General features: G+C 37.6%; 1 protein-coding gene across 1 annotated transcript in view; it reads left to right on the forward strand.

Annotated features, from left to right (window-relative positions):
* Window positions 1–17,019, forward strand: part of CNTNAP5 (contactin associated protein family member 5) — a 1,086,429-nt gene that overhangs the window by 883,263 nt on the left and 186,147 nt on the right. Inside the window, exons 15-17 of the mRNA XM_012140581.5 lie at window positions 4,753–4,880; window positions 5,047–5,217; window positions 15,936–16,154. Of these exons, the coding sequence (XP_011995971.2) occupies window positions 4,753–4,880; window positions 5,047–5,217; window positions 15,936–16,154 (518 nt within the window). The remainder of the gene's footprint in view (window positions 1–4,752; window positions 4,881–5,046; window positions 5,218–15,935; window positions 16,155–17,019) is intronic.

The following is a 17,019-nucleotide window of genomic DNA, read 5'->3' on the forward strand; positions in this document are numbered from 1 at the left end:
AACCAGTGGATCTTAAAGGAAATCAACCCTGAATACTCTTTGGAAGGACTGATGCTGAAGCTGAAGCTCCAATACTTTGGCCACCTGATTTGAAGAGTTGACTCACTGGAAAAGACCCTGATGCTGGGAAAGATTGAGGGCAGGAGGAGAAGGGGATGACAGATATGGTTTGATGGCATCACCAATTCATTGGACATGAACTTGGGCAAACTCTGGGAGATGGTGAAGGACAGGGATGCAGTCCATGGGGTTGCAAAGAGTCAGACATGATTTGGTGACTGAACAACAACAGTGTGGTAGTGTAAATATGTTAACTGTAATCTCCCAATTCATCTTATCTTCCCCTTCCCCTCCCTGAGCCCACATGTCCATTCTCTATCTCTGCATGTCTATTCCTGCCCTGGAAATTACCATGACATACCAAACTACCTGGAAATTGTATAGACATATAGAATGTGTCTATAGTATATTCTTTGTGCCCTTTGAGCTTCCATAGCTGGGACTCTGACTGGCCTGCTCAGTCATGCCAGCTATGGGGCTCCTTTTCTTACTTCCCCTTTAGAAATCTTTGTATTTAATTTTTTTTTATTTTGTATTGGGGTATAGCTGATTAACAAACAATGTTGCAATAGTTTTCAGTGTACAGCAAAGGGACTCAGCCCTACATATATATATATATATATCCATTCTCTCCCAAACTCCCTGCCAACATTTTTATTTCAAAGGTGACTGGGAATTTCAATAGCTATTTATTGAATCCCTATTATGCAATAGTTGACTTGTTAACTTTTATATACATTATCTACCTTGATTTTTTACAACAATATCAAATTAGTATTATTATCCCCATTTAAGAGATCAGGGTTAGCAAGAAGATCCAACCAGTCCATCCTAATGGAAATCAGTCCTGAATATTCATTGGAAGGACTGACGCTGAAGCTGGAACTCTAATACTTTGGCCACTTGATGTGAAGAACTGACTCATTTGAGAAGACCCTGATTCTGTGAAAGATTGAAGGCAGGAGAAGAAGGGGACAATAGAGGATGAGATGGTTAGATGGCATTACTGACTCAACGGACATGAGTTTGTGTAAGCTCTGGGAGTTGGTGATGGACAGGGAAGCCTAGTGTGCTGCAGTCTATGGAGTCACAAAGCATTAGACACAAATGAGTGGCTGAACTGAAGAGATTAGGAAATTGAGTCGCCCAGTGACCTCATGACATCATACAGATAGTGTGCTGAGGCACAGGGATTTAACTTGTGCCCTCTAGCCTAATTGCATTGTCTTCCCACTACAACAAAGTCATTTCTGTACTTAAAAAGTACATCAGCACCCTTTAGGAAGAGTCTTGTATGTTGTTCCAAAGAAAGACAAAGTCTGTAAAGTGTTTGCCCTTGAGAAGACAAGCTCTTCTCAAAAGCCGAAGAAAAACAACTTCGTGTGTAGAACATCAACTCTGCAGCTGCAGACTTCCTGTCTATTAATAGGTACACCATAATTTGTATCATTTTTATGCCATCTCCCCAAATATTCTACCCATTAATTCTTTGAAGTGCTTTAATCAGTCTTGTCATTCACACATTGAATTAAATCCAGTTTTATTCTCCGTGCAACCCTAAGTGCATGAATAAATTTGCAAAGTCCTTTGATGCCTAAGGGGCCTGCAAGATACCCCTCACCTGTCTTAGTGGCCAGTGCAGTGTTGGTTACTACCACACTTTTTTTTTTAAGAATTTTAAATCCATTTTTAAGATTTAAAAATTGAGTAGTTTTATATTGATATTCCAGTCTGGCCCACTGGTCTTACATTTGTGAAGAGCATAATTACTTGTTAGAAATGGCCATACTGCCTCCTGAAGACAGAACATCATCTTTATCCCAGTCTTCCTCTCTTTCTCCCTCTTTTCCCGCCTGATACTGAAGCTGTGTGTCAGGTTCCACTTATCATAACATAAAGGTGGCTTCACTCATTTTTACTGTTTTTTTTTTTTTTGCCCCTGTAGTCATTTGAGTTTATGAAGTTCTTTTTCTCTGTTATTTGAAAGATATTTTTATTCTTAGAGTGATTTTGTATATTCCAACACTTTGATAGAAGGACATCAAATTGATGTAGAAAACATGCCATAGCATATGAGTGAAGCCTTGGTTGACATTGATTGACAGACTCCAGAATCTACCATTTCCACCTTGAGAATGAAAAAAAAAACAAAAAAAAAAAAACAAAACAAAACCGTGGAGAAGTAAGATCCTATAGAGTTTAAATTTAAGTCTCTTCAGGAGACTATATGGGTTTGGCCTTTATTCTACTTTGGTCCCTTGAAATTTGCTTTGCAATGTCTCCTAGAAAAAATATTGGAACATGAAGATTCAAATTGTTTACTGTCTGTCTAACATTCATAGATGTGCTTTCAAATAGACACAAAAACTTATTCCATATCCTCTGATTAGCTTCTAAATATGGTACTCAAATTATGGATAACAGTTCATTTCTTTTCATTTTGGGTGATTAGACTACATATATTATATATATTAATGTATTATATATCATATAATAATATATTATGTAACTATTATAAATTATTAATATATTGATATTATATCATTATTATATATAATTATATTATGTATTATATAATAATATATTAAATATATTAACATATATTATATATATAAGACTATAACAGTATATGAAGAAAGTCAAGTCGTTCAGTTGTGTCTGACTCTTTGTGACCCCATGGACTGTAGCCTACCACGCACTTCCATCCATGGGATTTTTCATGCAAGAGTACTGGAGTGGGTTGCCATTTCCTTCTCCAGAGGATCTTCCCAATCCAGGAATCAAATTCTGGTCTCACGTATTGTAGGCAGGTGGCTGTCTGAGCCACCAGGGAAGTCCATAATGGTATATGTACAGGTAAATATTTGATTTATTTATAACCAAAGTGAATTAGTGCATTTTTCTAGAAATCTCAGGAGTTGGATGCCTAATCTTAACATTTAATTTATAACATATAAATTAATATAACATATAATTAAATCTTAACATTAATGCTTTCCACAGCATTCTATGTACTATGGAGATCTCCAAGACAGAATTGTAACTAGGTGTATGAAAAGATGAATAGACTTGCTTCAGGCTGCAAAGTGATTTGGGGACAAGGATGAGAACTCAAATGAATGTTAACATTGCTATTTTTGAGCATTTACCATAGATCGGGTACCATGCTAAGTGACTATATCATCTCATTTAATTCTTTCTATAACTCTGCGGTATAGACATTACTTCCATTTTTCAACTGAGGATACTGTGGAATCTTAGAAACAAAATGATTTGCCCAAAGTAGCACAGTTAGAAACTGGGGATCAGGGATTTCAGAACAAATCCATGTGCTTTTAAAGCTTTATCCTTAAAGCTCTACATTACGCTACGTGGTCCTCGCCATACTTCCCCAATTCATAATTAGACACACTATTTTCTTTGTCTCTAGACTCAGAGCTGTAAATAATATGTGAATGGTGATGAAATACAACATTGATATTGAATGTTTTGACAGCTGTGTTGAATTATTTGTAACTACAGAGAGAGGACCACTATTAATTTGCTCCTTCGTGCTCTTATAAAAAAACTACTTCATCATACACTTTTCCTTGATCATTGTGACATGGTGTTCTGCCTCCCAGTTCTTAGGTATAGACAAGATATTCCAGCTTGTGCTTACCTAAGTCTACGTGGGTGGGGAGTTCAGCCCATCCATGTGTAATTTTCAAACTGCCTCATAAGATTCAATACACTTCATATTAACATTAATGATGTACACTTGTTAAATTTAAGGTTGAGCTATACACTAAGTAACTAGACCTCTGCCCCTCTGCCATGTGACCATAGGCAAGTTATCCCATATCTCTGAGCCTCAGTTTCCTCATTTGTGATGGAAATAATGGTACCCATTGCATAAGGGTATTACAGATCCCCTAGTATATTACTGGCTCTAAATAGCTGCATATTCATTCAATGTCAGTTTCTTACCTACATTTTTTAAACTATCAGTTAAATGGTATGTCCTTGCCATTCATCCAAAGTCACAACTCAAAAAAAAAAAAAAAAAAAAAAGGTGGGGGGGAGGGCGTGTATAGCTTAACCCCATTCATTTTTAATTTTCTTGTCAAAAGCTGACTAATCAGTTTCTTAGTTGCATAATTAACAGAGACAAAGCCAGAGTCATTAACTAACAAAATCTCTAAAATGCAGAAGAGAAAAATGAAACCAACAAACTACCTAGAGTTAAAAGGTGATAAGAAACACCCTAAGCTGATTAAAACCTGTTGGCAGGTGGCTGAAACAAGTCCTTGGAGTGATTTCAAGAGGCTTTGTGATGCCTATTTCAAATTTCTTACTGAGATAGCTGATTTCTTCATAGTAAGAGAGGCAATGTTTCATGTTCTTTCAGTGCTGCGTTGGGCAGGTGGGGTGCTCTCAAGCTACAAAAAGCAGCAACAAGCTCTGTAAGCTATTTACTTTTTTGGAAAGACTTAAGGAAGATGTAAAATCTACTTGTTTTTCGAAACTGGCCACGGATTTTGTAATTGGCATCCCAGACTTTCACACATAGATGAAAGGCCTTCTGTTAGTCTCCTCTCTGCCCTCACCCTGTTGCAACTACCCAAATCACTTTTGAAAAGAGGAGACTTGGTAAAGAATCCCTAGATTATCCACATTTTTCTCTTTTTTTCTTAAATTTATATTTTTCAGGACAAATGATACTGGCTTTCTTTCCTTCAAAGACCACTTGCCTGTCACTCAGATAGTTATCACTGATACGGACAGAACAAACTCAGAAGCTGCTTGGAGAATTGGTCCCTTGCGTTGCTATGGCGACCGTGAGTACTAAATTGAAAGAAGCTTTCTCTCTCCTTACATAAGCTCAAGATGTTTTATTCTCTTATCCTTTTCCCCTGCAGTGTCCCCTAGTCCTGAAAATTATCCACATATCCAGTGCTTTCCTATAACCCATTCCATGCTTAAGGATTTCTTTTTCATTTGCAGGACACTTTTGGAATGCAGTATCATTTTATACAGAAGCCTCTTACCTCCACTTTCCTACCTTCCATGCGGAATTCAGTGCTGATATTTCCTTCTTTTTTAAAACCACGGCTTTATCTGGAGTTTTCCTAGAAAATCTTGGCATTAAAGACTTCATCCGACTGGAAATAAGCTGTAAGTTTTCTCATTTATGAATCTAATGTAACTGATCAACAGAAGTCTTAATCTTATCTTTTCCACAAGCAACTAGTATATATTTCAACCGTCAAGTTAATTTCCCTGGGTATCTGTCAAATTAGCAAAGGTAATTTCTAGTTTCTTCTTATAGTTTTTTTTTTTTTATTACCTAGCAGTATTTAAAGAGTCATCCTCTCTTCAAACTAGTGCATTCCCCAAATTCCCATAGATATTTATTTGCAGTGTTCTTTATCAGATCCATGGGCATTTATTACATCTTTTTTGAATTTTCACACCACTACAATCTCTATGGAATGATGAGAACACTAGTATTCTGCATTCTGTTTATACTCAGGGTCAACTTTGTTGCCATACTTTTGCTCCGCAAAGTGTTTCCTGACTTATTTCCCATCATTAGGAGTATGTGCCTACACAATCATTGTTTCTCTACCACTTTACCATGAACAGGGGTGTATCTAGTGAATTTTATGTCAAGATGTGGATAATTTTTTAACTTTCCTTTTCCTATAAGCAAAGTGTATTCAGAAATAATCATGAAGTTAAATGAAAGTTAAATGAACTGCATATGGAGAAATGTTTTATTAATGAAACTTTACATGTAATCATGCCAAAAAAAAGTCCAGTAGAAAAAAGACAATACCTTAAATAATTTAATCACCTTAATTAATTTTTTATATAAAAGGGAAAATACCTACATATTGATCTGTCACGGGAATAGTAGTAACATTAAAATTTCTGTTTCTTAGGCTTGACTGATGCAAATTTGTGAATGATGTCATCAAAACTGATTTTCTTTGCACATTCATGTTCAAAAGAGAGCATAATGAGATTTATCCATTCATCTTCTCTCATACTGATACTTAATAAAGGGTACTTTTTATTAATTTTAAACTGAAAATATGTTGCACATTAAGCAATAGATATATACATTTTAGGAAAGATTGATTTTAAACATAAGGCTAAATTTGATAGACATTCATGAAAATTCCATTTTATGATAAATTTCAGAAGCTGCAGTGCTTTCTATTTTTTCACCATCGATGCTAGCAATTTCAACTATCTGCAAAATTAAAAAAAATATTCCCTAAAATACTTGTATTAGAAAATTCACCATGGGTTACTATTCCATTTGGTAAAGCCTTACATATTTCCTAAGGATTTGGAATTACTTAAGCTTTCTTAGACTTCCCTGGTGGCTTAGACTGTAAGGAATCCACCTGCAATGCAGGATACCCAGGTTCAGTCTCAGGGTTGGGAAGATCCCCTGGAGAAGGGAATGGCAACCCATTCCAGTATTCTTGCCTGGAGAATTCCATCAACATAGGAGCCTGGTGGACTACAGTCTATGGGGTTGCAAAGAGTGAGGCATGACGGAAAGATTAACACAAGCTCTCTTCAGGTGCAATTTGTGTTCACAGTCCCTGTGGTACTATATGTTCACCTATTTCAACAGTAGAGCTAAGTTAAACAATGATAGTACAGTAACTGTAAAAATAGAAAATCAAAACTTGAGTTCTTATTCTTAAAAACAAACTTATATTTTAGTCTGCATGTTCAGGAGCCAATAGTAAGTCAGGAGTTCTCTCTATTAACTTTCCTCTTGAATATACTATGTATTAAATGGTAGGCAATGTACTATTTGAACCTTACATATACATTATTAAAAAGTAATATCAACATCAACATTTGTTACAAATTTTTTTCTTGGTGGAGGAACGTTTTATTGCTCACATTATTTAGAATTACTGGTGTGTAGCAATAATAGAAAACACATCTTTTAGTTGCTCTTGCTAGTTTCCTGATTCTCTGCCTTCAGTGTACCCCCCTTTTTCTCATACACAAATTGGACTTCTCCCACTATCTTGCCCTTATTAAAGTCATAACTAGGGAGATGTGTGCTTTTCATTAGGTGTCTCATTTACCTGGACCCAAATGGATGTTTCCTTTGGTTTGATTGATTCAATTGACTGTATTACACTAGAAATATGACTATATGAAATACCCTTGGAAGCTTAAGTAATGTCTTAGCAACAGAAACTTAGAAATTTGAGCACTCCAGAGAAAGATACAAACGTGCTGGCTGGAAAAGATAGCTGAGGTCTCTGTACAAGTCTCCTGCAAAGCACAACACAGCTAAGTGTTTCTTCTGCAGTTACAGTACAGTACAAAAAAAAAAAGATCCCTCTTATTGGTAGTTTTAACCTCCTTTTACTCCAGTGATTTAAGCTGTTAATGGGAGAAAGCTCTTGAGGCTTTAGTGTGAAATAAGATCCCTCGTATCTACCTTGGGCAAGTTCTAAATATGTAGAGTTGAGTGCCAGACATTTAACAATATGGATATAATAACCTCAATGTAAATTCAATAAAAATCAGGCCCTAAGGCCTTTTGATTCATTAAAGCAGCAGCAAATGGCATATTATCACAAGGTAATGAGCTATGATTTAGTATTAATTACATTTCAATGTCTGATTTGTTTGTACTTTCTGGTACTGTATTTTGTCTTTTAGATGATTTTTTCTTATGCTTTTTGTTTTACTATTATGTTGTACAAAACTATTTTAAATGCAAATGATATTAAATCTGATTGAAATTTAAAATCCAGTGATGTCATTGTTTGATGTACACATTTCACCAGATCAGAGAACATGTGTTTTTCAAACTAAGATTTTATGTAAACTTTTTCAAAGTACAAAGCCTCATATTTTAAAAATATCTTGTTTTATGATTATTATTTGAAAGGAAAGACAGGACTTACCAGGTGGTCCAGTGGTTAAGAACCTGCCTGCCAATACAGGGCAAATAGGTTCAATTTCTGGTCCGAGGAGATTCCATATGCAATGGGCCAGCTAATCCTATGTTCTACAACTACTGAGCCTGTGCTCTAGAATTGAGAGCTGCAACTACTGAAGCCCATGTGCCCTAGATTCTGTGCTCTGCAACAAGAGAAGCTACCACAATGAGAAGCCTGCAAACTGCAGCTAGAGAGCAGCCCCGACTGCTCACTGCAACTAGAGAAAGCCTGTGCACAGCAGTGAAGACCTGACTTAGCCACAATAAATAAATAAATAAATTTAAAAGGAAAAACAAACAAGCATGGGGGAAAGGGGGTGGATCTTTCATTTCCTACAGCTGCATTCATCTTATGTCCTTTTTTTTTTTTTTTAATGTCCTTCTTCTGCTAGGCTATGATCTTCTTGTGCTTTGAGAATCCTTGATCAGATAAGAAGCCTTTCTCATTTATTTACTTATTTGGCTGTACCAGGTCTCAGTTTCCACATGTGGGATCTTCATGGCATCATGGGGGATCTTTAGCTGAGACCTTCAAACTCTTAGTTGCAACAGGAGGGATCTTAGTCCCCTGACAAAGGATCTAACCCAGCCCTGTGCATTGGGAGCAGACAGTCTTAGACATTTGACCAGCAGGGAAATCTCCACTATATTTTTTATATAGATGAAATTTTCATCCCAGAGATTCTTCTACATGTCAATTTCTTAGAAAGAAACTAGCCTTCATAGTAGATTTCTCAGAGTAGATTTCTCTCTCCTCCCAAAGGAATGTTACTGTGTAACTATCTGAACTGAAGTTTTCAAAATTGATGTGTCCAAATTGTTGAACATTGAACAACAAGTTCCCATAAAATTCTCAATCTACTACCTTCTGGGTCACTTCCAACTAAAAACATTTTTATTTTGTAACCTTGAGATTAGTCTATACTCTATGAAACACAAGATACTTTATGTCCTCAAATCTTAATGGATTTGTTTCAAATGAGACAAAAATAATAGCTATTTTGACACTTAGGTCACAATTGCTGTGTGGGCAAAAATAGATATTTTGAGGTATATGGGAAATAGATGGGGAAACAGTGGAAACAGTGTCAGACTTTATTTTTTTAGGCTCCAAAATCACTGCAGATGGTGACTGCAGCCATGAAATTAAAAGACACTCCTTGAAAGAAAAGTTATGACCAACCTAGATAGTATATTCAAAAGCAGAGACACTGCTGACTAAGGTCCGTCTAGTCAAGGCTATGGTTTTTCCTGTGGTCATGTATGGATGTGAGAGTTGGACTATGAAGAAGGCTGAGCACCGAAGAAGTGATGCTTTTGAACTGTGGTGTTGGAGAAGACTCTTGAGAGTCCCTTGGACTGCAAGGAGATCCAACCAGTCCATTCTGAAGGAGATCAGCCCTGGGTGTTCTTTGGAAGGAATGATGCTAAAGCTGAAGCTCCAGTACTTTGGCCACCTCATGTGGAGAGTTGACCATTGGAAAAGACTTTGATGCTGGGAGGGATTGGGGGCAAGGAGGAGAAGGGGACGACCAAGGATGAGATGGCTGGATGGCATCACGGACTCGATAGCCGAGAGTCTGAGTGAACTCTGGGAGATGGTGATGGACAGGGAGGCCTGGTGTGCTACGATTCATGGGGTCACAAAGAGTCAGACACGACTGAGGGACTGAACTGAACTGAACTGAGGGGAGCAGAAAGAAAATGGCTGCTGAGACCGGTTTGGCATCATGAAAAGAGACTATTGTTGATAATGCAGTGTGGATTCTAATGTCTGTTTCTTGAACTCTAAATTGTGAGGAAGTTCTTCATCTCTTCGTTGCTTATTTGTGCAAGATGGAATTGGTGGCACCCATATGCCAATCAGACATATTTGACTATATAAAAAAAAATCACTGAACTGGTAAACACAAGAATGGGAATTTACTGGTACCAGGGCTTCTGACTAAGTACAGAATTGGTGCCAGGTACAGAATTGGTGGGGTATTTTACTTCTGGTTAGATTCAGCAGTGAACAAACATTAGCAGTGGTCTAATGTATTTCTCTCCCAGCTCTGACTTACAAATATCTATTATTATATCAGTTAAGTTTAGCTGTCTCTCAAGAGAGAGGCACATTTCAACTGATGGGAAAGCACTTTGCCAAATGTCAATACAATCCTCCACCTAGGAATCAATGCCTCTGGCCGGGAAAGTGAAAACTGCAGATTGTTTTTGCCTGAGGCCCCGCTCTTACTCCTGGCAGGGGTGCTAGCTGTCCCTAAAACTGTAGGGGAAAATTTTTATTTTTACTCGAAATATCTGAGTTCCTGGCTCAGAACCCCATAATAAAAGACAGAACGACAAGAGAAAAACAGAAATTTATTAACATATATATATATCATGTATGGATGGGGAATACCCAGAAGAAAAAGGAGTAACTCAAAAAGGTGGCTTAGAACTTCAGCTCATATAGCATCTTGAAAGAGTAGTTAGTCTTTGGAAAAATAATTGGAAGCAGTTTAAGGATTCCAAAGATAGAGATAAAGGCTAGTTAGTAAAGTTTGTTATGTGGATTCTTCTGGTGGCATCTCCAGGCTGACATGGTCTCATATTGTCTCCAGGTGATTAACTTTTGTCCTCTTGGCAGCAAGGGGAGAAGTGATGGACAGACAACTAAATCTATATCTGTACCTATGTTAGCATCTATAACTATATCTACATCTATGTCTGTGTCTATATATCTAGAATATTTATTTAGGGTTTTCAGATGTACTATATCAACAATATTGGCAACGGGATGCTGACTTGAAGATATAATACTGAGATCCTTAGAGAACAGTAAAAGTTAATACTAATACTTTTATACAAAGTACTTTTATACTAAATGGCTAAGTATTTACTCTGATTAGACATAGTTCAGTTCAGTTCAGTCACTCAATCATGTCTGACTTTACGACCCCATGAACTACAGCACGCCAGGCCTCCCTGTTCATCACCAACTCCTGGACTCCACCCAAACCCATGTCCATTGAGTCAGTGAGGCCATCCAACCATTTCATCCTCTGTTGCCCCCTTCTTTCTGCCCTCAATCTTTCCCAGGATCAGGGTCTTTTCACATGAGTCAGCTCTTCACATTAGGTGGCCAAAGTATTGGAGTTTCAGCTTCAACATCAGTCCTTCCAATGAACACCCAGGACTGATCTCCTTTAGGATGGACTGGGTGGATCTCCTTGCAGTCCAAGGGACTATCAAGAGTCTTCTCCAAAACCACAGTTCAAAAGCATCAATTCTTCAGCGCTCAGCTTTCTTTATAGTTCAACTTTCACATCCATACATGACCACTGGAAAAACCATAGCCTTGACTAGAAGGACCTTTGTTGGCAAAGTAATGTCTCTGCTTTTCAATATGCTCTCTAGATTGGTCATAACATTCCTTCCAAGGAATAAGTATCTTTTAATTTCACGGCTGCAATCACCATCTGCAGTGATTTTTGAGCCCCCAAAAATAAAGTCAGCCACTGTTTCCACTGCTTCCCCGTCTATTTGCCAACAAGTGATGGGACCAGATGCCATGGTCTTAGTTTTCTGAATGTTGAGCTTTAAGCCAACTTTTTCACTCTCCTCTTTCACTTTCATCAAGAGGCTCTTTAGTTCTTCTTCACTTTCTGCCATAGTACTAAATGCTTTATATTCCTTATTTAATTTTTCTTTCCAATTATTCTATGTATAATTATCAAGATATTATGTTTTACATTGTTTGACTCATAGTCCAAAATGCAGATGAGGACAGTAAGTCTTGAGATGCTAAATAACACATCCAGAGTCACCCAGTAAGATTCAGAATCCAGGATTCAATTCTCTGTTCATTTGAACAACTCCTTATTCTGCTTTGCAAAACTACTTCAAGGACCAAGAATGTTAGAAATCGAAAAAATAGCACTATTTTCCTTCTTGATTTGAAGCATAGGACATTCAGAAAGTCTTTACAACTGAATGCAAAATTGTATGTGCTTTTTTTTTTTTTTTTTTTCCTGGCGGTATGTTTGTCATCAGATCCTCACAGAGTCCATGCCTCCAAAAATTTTTAACAATATTTCATTTCATTTATGGCTGTCATTTTACAGATGAATACATGGGAGGTAAGAGAGATCGATAGACCACAGTAAGGTCTTGCATCTTCTTTATTCCATTATGGTCCCTGAGATGTCTCACATGCCTGACTTTAAGGACACAGGGATGGTGTCACAGTTCAAGGAAGCAAGGGCTTTGTACAGAAGCTTTAGATAGTTTTTTCAATTGCTTAGGAGTACTTGGTATTCAATTGCTCATGCTTATGGTACTTTCCTCCACTTGACATACCCCTTCTTTGCCAGTCTTCTCTCAAGTACACCACGAGCTCGTTTTGTTTCATTTGTCTCTGCTCAGCACAAGCTTGGTTTGGTAAAAACCCACCCAAAGACTCAAGTAACTGCTTAACTTTGTCTTGAACTATATGGTATAAATAATGAGGGAGGATATTTGTCAGACTGTTGGGAGAAGGAGAGGCAGGAAGGTAAATTAATGATAGAGGTGATGCTACCACAGGGCTACCAGCTTTCCCATCTTGGGCCACTGGGCTATGTCTATCCCCCCAGAAAACAAGAGCTAGTTCATGTTGGTCTCAGGTGTCCAGTCCACCAAGCCACTAGCCAATGTTGGATGTATCAATACGTATTCACTTTTTTATTTCATTCAGTTTTTTTTTGAGGAACCTATATTATACTGATTTATATCCAGAGTTTACTGCCCAGGTAGGGCTTGCATAGGTTTTAAGGATGGAAGATTTGTTACAGGACAAGTGGGTTAAAAAGTGAGCTCCAGAGACACATCACTGGGATTTAAATACCAACTCTGCTGACTCTGGGTTGGAGTAATTTATCAGCCATCTGTGGATCAGTTCCCTCCTTTCTCATAGGACTGTAATGAGTTGATTAATGAAAAATGCTTAGCAGAGTGCCTGGATCATGTTAAGCACTCTAAATGTTGACTATTATTATTACATTTCACTGATTCTTCCCTAGTTCTGAGTTGAATATAGTTGATCTTTAGTAGTGACTTGAATAAAGTTAAATAATAATAATTTTAGATGTTTTTTAAGGACTTAATATCTTGATGTAAAATAAAAATAAAATACGAAAATTGCAAAGTTAGATATAGTATGTGCAATGTAACATTTTAATGAATGAAATTTTAGTTTGATGAGAGCTTCCTGTATACAAGGCACAGTCCTAGGTTCTGATTTTCCAATAAATGAGGTATTCATCTAGAGTTTGCAGACTAGCTGGGAGACAGACCATAAACAGATCATTATACAACATAGGGATAGATGTTGAAGTAGATTTAAGCACAGTCTGGAAACATAACATGGAGTTAAGAATGGCAAGGCGTGGAGAGCAGACAGAGCTGTGCAGCCAGCCCTCCACAGAGATGTGCTGTCTGTGTGGAACTTAATATCCCCAAGATCAGCTTTGCAGAAAGGCTTTTAGCAAAATCTTTAGCAGCCCTCCCCATCAGTCTCACCAGTCTTTACCAGTGTTTTTAAAGAGAAATGCATTTTCTTCACCCTCTCAGTAATTGTTTATTTGGTCTCTGGATGAGCAGAGCTTCAAGGTGGCACTGGTGGCCTGATAAGAAACAGGAAATGGCTCAATGGAACAATTTTGTTCTTATTTAATCTTTTCATTGTTGAATCAGATTTGCTCCCTTCATTTCTGTTTCCTTTAATGCATAGGTTTTTGAGGCAAAGACGATTGATCTAATGTGATGAATCATGTTGATAACAATAACTATTATTGTTGAGTTCATCCTACACGTCAGGCACAGTTCTAGCAACTTTGTCAGGATGAATTTATAAACAACCTGATAACTAGTTAATATTTTATTCTCATTTTACAAAGAAGAAGATTAAGTGATAATGTTCTCATTTTACAAAGGAGAAGACTAAGAGGTAATGAGCTTGAAAACTTGCCTTAGGTTATGATGGCTCCAGAGTCTATTTCTCAAATCCCATTAAAAAATATTTATTCATTTGTTTATATTTTGGCTTGCTGGGTCTTCATTGCGTGGAGTGGACTTCTTATTGTGGTAGCCTCTCTCGTGGTGGAGCACAGGCTTCAGTAATTGTGGCTCACAGGCTCTAGAGCACTGGCTCAGTAGTCATGTTGCACAGGTTTAGTTGTCCCATGGCATGTGGGATCTTCCCAGAGAAGTAATCAAACTCCTGTCCCCTGCATTGGCAGGCAGATTATTAACCACAAGACCACTAGGGAAGCCCTCAAATCTCATTTTAAAACCTTTTTTCTTATTGCCTCTCTTTGGGGTCTTTCACTAGGAGGCAAAGTCAAATTCTCTGCTATTTGAAATCCTCATATTGAAATATTCTTCATCAAGGTCTGCTTTCTATTAAAATTTAAAGGTTGAGGAAGGAAGGATTCAGGATGATGTTTGACCTTTGGTATTGCTGAAAATTCAGATCTGTTAGTTGATGATCTTGTCAAAGAAATACACATATTTTATTTTGGGAGTAAAAAAGGGGGGGACTGTCAAAAGGTTCTGAGAAGAAAGAAAGGTCTGGAATAAGAAGGTTCCTGTTCCTGAAAGGGGACTGTCTTCCCCTCAAATTCAATTTATTATTTGCTTCTCCACATCCTTCAGATGTAGATTTCTTACATAATAACAGAAAATACAAGAAGATATATTAGAGAAAAATGATGAAGATTCTAATTACTGAGGAATCTTTGAGCAAAGTATTTCTACTTTCATTTTCTTACCCATAAAATGGAAATTAAAAATGATACTTTTTTCATGGAGTTGTTCTGAGGATTAAAATGAGAGCATCTATGGTCAGTGCTTAGAAAAGTGCTCAGCAGAGTTCACTGTATGTACTGTGCTGCTGCTACTGCTTTATGTTTTTCAGGGAGGATAGTAACATTGTCACCACCACCAAAACCACCACCACCACCACAATCCTCACCAGTATGGCCATCACCACTCTCCTCTCAACCATCATTACTTCCACTCTCATCATCACCACCACCATCCTCACCAACATGACCCTCACCACTATCCTCACCATCATTACCACCACCTCTGCCACCATCATGATGACCACTATTATCTTCCTATCATCATCATCATCATCATCATCATAGGTAGCATTATACCCAACAGCTGCTTCTTGGCCTATACAATAAGCAGATTATTTTAGAAGGGTAAAAAGAGTCATGAAAATGATCCCTGTGTGGGGAGCTGAGGGGGAGAGTTGTATTTGACCTAGATACTACCATTTCCAGTGATGCAGATAAGGCTCTTAAAATTTCTGAGCCTCATTTTGGGAAAAAATGTAGGGATAGCATGAATGCTTGTATCATATGTATTGAAAAGATAATACATTACAGAATAATAATATATAATACATATAACAATGTTATAAATATATGAAATGCATTACTGTAATACCCATAATGAATAAACAAAGCATTGGACTTTCCAGAGTGTGCTGTTCTCTCTGCAGGAGGGTGTCTTCTTAGCTAACCCAGGATCTGTAGCTATCTATGAGCACACAAGTGAAGTCAGAACAGATCCAGAAAATCTAGCACCTTGGCACTGGTGTATTTTATCAGATTGGCATCAGTGGCCCTGGTCCCTATTCTATTTCCTGAATTTTCACAGTGAGAACCAATTAGGGAAAAAGATGGAACTTGGAATTTAGTAGTTGGTAGTTACTACTATCAGTGGAAATTTCAATACTGCAGGGATTTCAACTGAGGTCCCCCCTACCTAGCATTTATAATCATTTTACCATTCGCTCAGAATATGCTTGTGTCCTAAATGTACTGACAACTTCCTTCATCTTTTTACCTGTTTCCATTTTTGGTTTCAGCTCCTTCTGAGATCACTTTTGCCATTGATGTTGGGAATGGCCCCATAGAGCTCATAGTCCAGTCTCCTTCTTCTCTGAATGACAACCAATGGCATTACGTCCGAGCAGAGAGGAACCTCAAGGAGACCTCGCTCCAAGTGGACAACCTCCCGAGGATGACCAGGGAGACCTCAGAAGAGGGCCATTTCCGGTTACAGCTCAACAGCCAGCTGTTTGTAGGTAGGGGACATCTTAAGGTGCCGTTTGTGCTAAAAACCCTACATGACTACAGTGGAATTGGGCCCAAGGAGAATTACTGTTTTATTTTAGACCTGATAAATGATTACAATATTTCACAAAGCATTTATAATTACAGATGTAATTTTACAGATTTTCCTTTCTAGGTTCATTATCTTCAAGAATGAAAGATTGCCATTTCTTAGCAAAGTTTGTGGGGGTCTCAAACTCTTTTTGTATCTTTTCTCCTTGTTCATATTGTATCTTTAGATGTCTAGGGACTCCTATTATTTTTCATCCTTGTGATCAAAATATACTCTCAGAAAAAGGAGTGTAAGCTATTTAAACCTTTTTTAGATGTTGACTTTTTCAGTGGGCTACGGGCTACAATTCACCTTTCTTAGTGACACCTAACTCCTGATGATTTTTGATAACCATATAATGATATATGTTACAGCATCTTCAAGGGATTTGGGGGATCAACAATATGGTAGGGGAGGGAACTATTGGTTTTTAAGCTAAGAGCTTCTTTAATACTCCCAGAAATCACATCCCTTAGGTGGCTGCCTGATACTTGCACAGAAAAATAGCCTGGTCCCCAGGCATACATCTCTCCACTGATCATTCCTTCCTTGAGACTCAGAATCAGCCTTTAGATTAAGTTGCTCATCTGAGCTGACTGCCACTGCTGGCAATAGGGCCTGGGGGCTCAAACACCTTTCACTGAGTCTTTCATTCATTCTTTCCATAAATATTAAGTGAGTACCAAAAACACATCCGGTTCCTTGTTGGATGGTGGGAATTGAAAGATGACTTACGCAATAAAACATCTTTTTCAAGTGCTCACTGTGTGTGTGTGTGTATGTGT

Source organism: Ovis aries, chromosome 2 (genome assembly GCF_016772045.2).
Source record: "Ovis aries strain OAR_USU_Benz2616 breed Rambouillet chromosome 2, ARS-UI_Ramb_v3.0, whole genome shotgun sequence".
Taxonomy (NCBI): Eukaryota; Metazoa; Chordata; class Mammalia; order Artiodactyla; family Bovidae; genus Ovis; species Ovis aries.